The sequence below is a fragment of the Suncus etruscus genome, chromosome 3 (genome assembly GCF_024139225.1).
Source record: "Suncus etruscus isolate mSunEtr1 chromosome 3, mSunEtr1.pri.cur, whole genome shotgun sequence".
Taxonomy (NCBI): Eukaryota; Metazoa; Chordata; class Mammalia; order Eulipotyphla; family Soricidae; genus Suncus; species Suncus etruscus.
Window position 1 is genome coordinate 91858528 of NC_064850.1, and position 6036 is coordinate 91864563.

The 6036-nt window shown below is 55.7% G+C and overlaps 1 protein-coding gene across 1 annotated transcript; it reads left to right on the forward strand.

Annotated features, from left to right (window-relative positions):
- The first annotated feature begins 539 nt into the window (after positions 1–539).
- On the forward strand, positions 540–4903 carry C3H8orf58 (chromosome 3 C8orf58 homolog). Its single transcript, XM_049769476.1, has 7 exons — positions 540–599; positions 1914–2401; positions 2677–2814; positions 2921–3026; positions 3145–3248; positions 3473–3555; positions 4403–4903. The coding sequence occupies exons 1-7, from the start codon at positions 551–553 to the stop codon at positions 4512–4514; spliced, it is 1080 nt and encodes a 359-aa protein (XP_049625433.1). The 5' UTR covers positions 540–550; the 3' UTR covers positions 4515–4903.
- Positions 4904–6036: the final 1133 nt, after the last annotated feature.

Consider the following 6036-nt stretch of genomic DNA (forward strand, 5'->3'; position numbering starts at 1 on the left):
GGACTTAGTCGGCCAGAGGAGTCGGTTTCGAGGCTCGCAGCCTACCTGGCGGTGGAACCCGGACCAGTGTGGGGCGCAGGGTCCGGGGAAGCGCGCGCTTTGCTTTGCTCTGCTTTCTCAGCGTAGCCAGGCTGACCACCTCTCCCCTTCCCTCGGGCTCTCCCTCCCGGGGCGCACAGGCGGGGTTCAGCCCGAAGCCACACTTGCGCTGGGAGGCCGAGCCAGGCGCGCGGGGTCCTGACGCCGCTTCCCCGGCCGGCCGGCACGTGGGGCTCCGTTTCCTTCCTCGCCGCCCGGCCCTCCCGCTCGTTTCTGGCGGCGGCAGGAAGGGCGATGGGCGTGAGAGTCGGGGGCGGGGTGGCTCGGCGCGCTGAGCCCTAGGGCGTCCCCCGCGCCGTCCTCGCCGGAGCGCGGGCCCCGGCCCTCCGCCGTACCTGGCGCTCCACCCCGCGGGGAGGGTCCGACGGCCGCGCCCTGCGGGGTCGCGACGCTGCAGCTCGGCTGGCCGCCGCCCGCGGGCCGGAACGTGCCGGGGTCCAGGAGCCGGGCCATGCTGGGCCGGAGGCGCGTCTTCACCGTGGAGCCACTCGGCTGCAGGGGTGAGTCGACCACTCCCAGGCCGGCCGGGGCGCGTCCCCTGGACCCGACTGCGGCGCCGGATCCCCGGGTGCAGCCGCCTTGGCTCCCGCCCCTCTTCCGCGACCCTTCTTTGCAAGTTGGGGGTCCCCCAGCACGCTCATCCCATTTCAGCCGGGGTGCCCCTGACACTCCCTCTAGGTCTTCCCCGCGAGGGCTCTTCCCAGAGGGCTAGAGAGGGCAGCGCTTCCCTTCCCCCACCCCAAGGAGCTCCCCAAGGAACAGGTAGGCGGCTGATCTTGGGGGAGATGCTGGAGGTGGCATTCAGAGGGGGTGGGCCGGTGGCTGCTTCTCTTCTTACTTCTCTCTGTCTCTCTCTGTGGCTCTCTCTCTCTCTCTCTCTCTCTCTCTCTCTCTCTCTCTCTCTCTCTCTCTCTCTCTCTCTCTCTCGCTCGCTCGCTCGCTCTCTCGCTCTCTCACAGACACACACACCCAGCAGCAATAATGCTCATGATTACTCTCTCACACATACACATAGCAATGCTTATGGATTGCTCCTGCACACACACACACACACACACACACACACACACACACACACACACACACACACACACACACACACACACAGAGCAATGCTCATGGATTGCTCCTGGCGGTTCTCCTCAGACGCCAGGGATTGAACCCAGGTGGGCAGTGTGAAAGACAAGTGCCCTATGTGCAGTGCTAACGCGCCTGCTAACCTTTATTTTTATTTTTTAAACTGTATACAAAATTTTCTCCATTTCTCACTTAGAAGAATCAAAGGTCCTGGGTTGGAGCAGTTACAATTTGGTGGGTGAGGCCTTCCTAGGCAGTTCTCAGGACTAGCTCCTGAGGACGCTGTATTACTAGGTGCTGAGGTGTGTGTGTGTGGGCGGGGGGGGGGGGGGGGGGTGTCAGGTAGGGCTCCAGCAGTGCTCAGGAGGTGAGGTGCCAGGAGGAACAGGCTGGGAGTAGCTTCTGAAGAGGTTTCTTCTTGTTTTCTGATGCCACCCAGGCATTGTGTACGCTGAGCTGAAGTTCATCCCATCCTCCAGGGCCCCAGGCCCCAGAAAGAAAGCTACCCCTCCCAAGATTGTAGCACTCCCCCTAAGGAGTCCACAGCTCATTGTAACTGTGCTGACCAAGCCAGTGCTAGAAAGGAACCCACTCCTGATGGGTGACTGGAGACACTACCCAGCCCTGGTCCCGTGTCCTCCCATCACCCCAGACACTCATCTCCTGGCTGCGCCAGCATGCCAGGAATGCTGGGGGTGCTGGGGTACCTGCCAGCCTGATGCTGACTCTCCTTGCAGATGGGACTGGCGAGGACCTGGCGCATGGCTGTGTGGTGTCCGGAGTCAGCAGCACCTACAGACGGATTCCAGACACCTCTGAGGGCAGTAATTTGGCCTCCCAGCAGGGGGACAAGGCTCTGAGAGACCCTGGGAGGCAGATGCCCATTGTCAAGCTGGCCTCTAGAGACTCAGGAGTGGAGATGGCTGTTGGGGACAGCCTCCTGGCCACCTCTATGGGGCTTTGCCAGGACTCTTCAGACTTTGAGCCCACAAGGGACTCCAGGTTTCCTGCCCACCTTGGTCGACTCCGGGCTAGTCAGAAGCTGGAGCAGATGCTGGAACGCTCCCACCAGCTTCCGGCTTCCACTGCCCGAGCATCAAGATGCCTTCACTCCCTGGAGCCATCACATAAGCCTGAATGTGAAATGTGCCTTTTGGGAGCAAGGGCACAAGAGACGTTGGAGGTAGGCATGGACCCTGAAGGCAGACTGGCAGATGTAGCGCTGGTGAGTGCCAATGTGCGGGCTGGGTGAAGTGGATCCCAGGGAGATGGCACCCCATTCTCCCTGAAGCTCTCTCGGGGTGGGGCCTACTGGCCCTTAAATGACTGGCTGTGTCATACTTCTTGCTTCATCCCACTCCCAGTCGTGCGGTGGGCAGGCACAGGCCCCATCTGGCACAATGCCTAGCTGGGCACTGAAAGGCCAGATGGGTGTGCAGTCCTCTTTGTGCCTGTTCGGTTCCACTGCCTGAATCTCCCCTACCTTGCTCTGTCCTACAGGTTGGGAGCTGGCCCGAAGCCTGGGCCTGTCTCCCCGGGCAGGGTCTCCGCTACCTGGAGCACCTTTGCCAGGTGCTGGAGCAGATGGCACGGCTCCAACAGCTTTGCCTTCAGCTACAGCCTCAGAGGCCTGCAGTGGTGAGTGATCCTTGGGCAGGGAGTATGAAAAGCAGGCCTGGACCCAGGTTGCCTTCAGAGCAGCCAGGTCCTGTTCAAGCTCTAAGTTCCTGTCTCCTGTCTGCAGGATCCAGATGGTGAGGCAGCCAAGCCAGCTCTGCCCTCTGTTGCCCCTGGCAGTGAAGTGCCTAAGACCCTGGAGCTGCTTAGCCTGAGCAAAAGTGTGGAGACAGGTGAGGACTCAATTTACCTCTTTTTATTTTTCTGCCTTGAGCTCCATCAATATTGCTCTGAGCCCTATGACTTGAAGGTGTGCATATCCTGCTGGGTAACTTAACTTGTTTTTTAAAGGGGCGACAGCAGCATCACTGCTGGAGGGAGAGAGACCCAGTGCCGACCCTCCCAGGCTGCTGGAGAACCCAGTGTGCCCCTCTCCTCCCTCCCAGGGACACAGGGTAAGTAATGGGTGCATGTGGGGGCCAGGGCAGGTGGGGGTGGGTAGACACTCACAGGGCCCAGAAAGCCAGATTCTTAGAGGTTAATGGATTGCTGTTTGGAGCAGCGGGCTCTCCAGCTGTGCTATTTCATGTCTGTGGGAATACTGTAGGGAGTGTCTGTAGTGACACCCCCCCACCCCCAGACAGCAATTCCTCAGCTGTATCTCTCCCATGGGAACCAGGTCAAGGTCCTGTTTAGCCGGATCCGCTGGAAGAATCCTCCACACTCAGAGCCCCCCGCCCCTCCTGAGGACCATGGACCTGAGTGAGTACTATGGCCCAGCCCAGGGTAGGACAGAGGGAGGAGGCTAAGGTTGAACTGCAATACCCTGGTCTTTGTGCCCATGATATTTGGAAGACATAGTATTAGAGTAGGTGCTGGAAGACACTAAACATGGTTTAAGTGCCTGATTTAGAGGTGAGGCTGGAGGCTGGTCTGGGGAGGGTCACACTAACTCACCTAAGGCCACTTAGTGAGTTAGTGGCAGAGCCAGGACTGGCACATGGGAACTCTACAGTGTGTCTCCATCATGTTTGGGGGTTGAGCTGAATGATTCTTAATGGGGAAAAAGCTCCATGTCAGTTACTACCCCAAGTTGCCCAATAGCAGATAACAGAGCGCTGCCAGCTGTGTCTATCATTTCCTTTTTGTAGCATGAAATAATTAAGGATGGGGCTGGATGGCGATGGATGGAGGCCTTTGTGCTTAGGCCCCAGCCACGTGGCTTCATCCCCCATGCAGCCGGCGAGTCCCAGGCCCAGGTGAAACGCGAAATCACTCACTCACAGGCAGGCTTCAGGAAGAATCATCTTTATTTAGGCCCTAGCCACCACGTGTGTGTGGCCTATCTCATAACCTTTTAAGCATTCGGCCATTCTTAGCCCTGCATCTTATAATTCAGTCATCTTCCTCCGAGAGCCCAGCAGGGCCAAAAGGCAAAGACCTTTAATCCCCTGGCTTCCGGGTTTATCTACCTATTCCAAGACCCCTCCCAGGAATGGGCCGGGTCTTGGAAGTAAGGTCACACCTATTATCCGGTTCCCAAGACCCCTCCCAGAAATGGGTGGGTCTCAGATAGGTACCCTACACCTTTTCTTATCCTTTCCCACAGAATTGAATCAAGGAACCTCTCTTCAAGGTCACCACACCGCCTTCTCCGGAAGACTTTTATGCCATCATTAGTGGTTAAGAAGCAGCGAGCAAAAAATCTGTCTGTATGCTGAAGTTGCCTGGTGCTTGGTGTGCTGTGAAATCTTCACCCTTGCCCTTTGCCCTATTGCTGCTTCTCATCACTGCCAGGAATAGCTGCTGCCACTGCCTGTCCTTGCCTCTGAGTGAGGGCCGAGTCTTCCCAGCCGCCTGGCACAGGAGCCCTGCTTTCCTGATAGGTTCCAAGGTGCTACAGCTCCCAGACTCCTCCTTTGTTGCTAGAAATCCCTGGGTTTAGACAATGTGAACTTATTTATCAGGCATCCATGGAGAGTGTCTGGTGTGGTGATCTGTCTGGGCCCAGCATGTTGCAGGTGTATATTTGTGCAAAGTTACATTCATGTATATATTGTGTGTGTGCTTGTGTATGTGTGTGTATGTGTGTGTGTGTGTGTGTGTACATGTCTTTACAGTGAGACTCCATTGTGAAATGGCTGAATTCAACCATTTCCTGAATCATCCGCTCAAAAGTGTGTTGCCTTTAGTGCAGAACAATACACTGGCTTTCATTCCTCAGTTTCTGTTCTGGGGTCTTGATGCTATGTTTAAAGTCTTGTTCATAGGAATGGGAGGATTACAGACAATATAGGAAAAACGAGTAACCTTCACAGTGAATCTCAGTTGTTTTGCTCCCTACAAGTCTTGTATATCAACTGTATTCAGAAGCTCATACTAGTATTTAAACATCAACAAAGTCCCTTAACTTCTGAACCTTGGCTTCCTACTTAATCTCCCAATGGTGTAATGATGCCTATCTACCTCACATACCTTGTTATGAGGATAAAATGATATTAAATTCAAAGTGCTTTGTGTTTGTCTTAAAATGCATTGTGGATTTATTAATGAATTAGGGAAGTGGTGGATGAGGGTTTCAGAGGGAAAAGCTTAGATTGAATAGCCGAAGGCAGTGAGTGATCAATGGTTAATGGGGGACTGAAATCGCTAATGGAAACTCTGAGGACAAAAGAACAGTGTCTAGACTTTGGGCAATGATTTCATAGAGGTCTCTCACTTTTCTTCTCTGAGAATTAGGGCACTAACTCCTGACCTGTTAGTTCTTTCTAAGGAGTGTGGTGAAGACTAAAGGAAAGTCTTAAACTTTTGTTAGGATAATGTCTTCCTGTAGTCTCTAAGGGCCCTATTTCTTTGTTAATTGAGAAGGGCGGGGGAGTTCATCCCTGCAGGGGAGATTTTTAGGGACGGGCTAGGGCTTGAGTGGGATCCTGGAATATCTTCTGGAACAGTTCAGACATCCTCCCCTGCGAGGAAGTGCCCAGATGAAGCAATGTGGGGGTGCTAGAGGTCCAGCTCTAGATAGCTTTGATCCGAGAACCAATGCCCTGGAGCCAACGTTTCTAATGGGGCTCCTTAAGCTGGCACACCGCGGGGGCCGGGCTTCCTCAGGCGCACTGGCTCGGGGAAGGTTCACTTCCGCCCCGCGCCTGACGACGGGGGCCAGGCCCGAGTGTGTGCGTGTGTGTGTGCGGGGGGGAAGGGGAGCCGGTGGCGGCGAGGGAGGGGACCATATCCGGGCGA

Excerpts from the sequence above, each read along its gene's own strand:
- C3H8orf58 (XM_049769476.1), top strand. The coding sequence starts at position 551 with ATGCTGGGCCGGAGGCGCGTCTTCACCGTGGAGCCACTCGGCTGCAGG. Across the intron at positions 2,815-2,920 it reads AGCCTCAGAGGCCTGCAGTG|GATCCAGATGGTGAGGCAGC; the intron begins GTGAGTGATCCT and ends TCCTGTCTGCAG. Across the intron at positions 3,027-3,144 it reads GAGCAAAAGTGTGGAGACAG|GGGCGACAGCAGCATCACTG; the intron begins GTGAGGACTCAA and ends TGTTTTTTAAAG.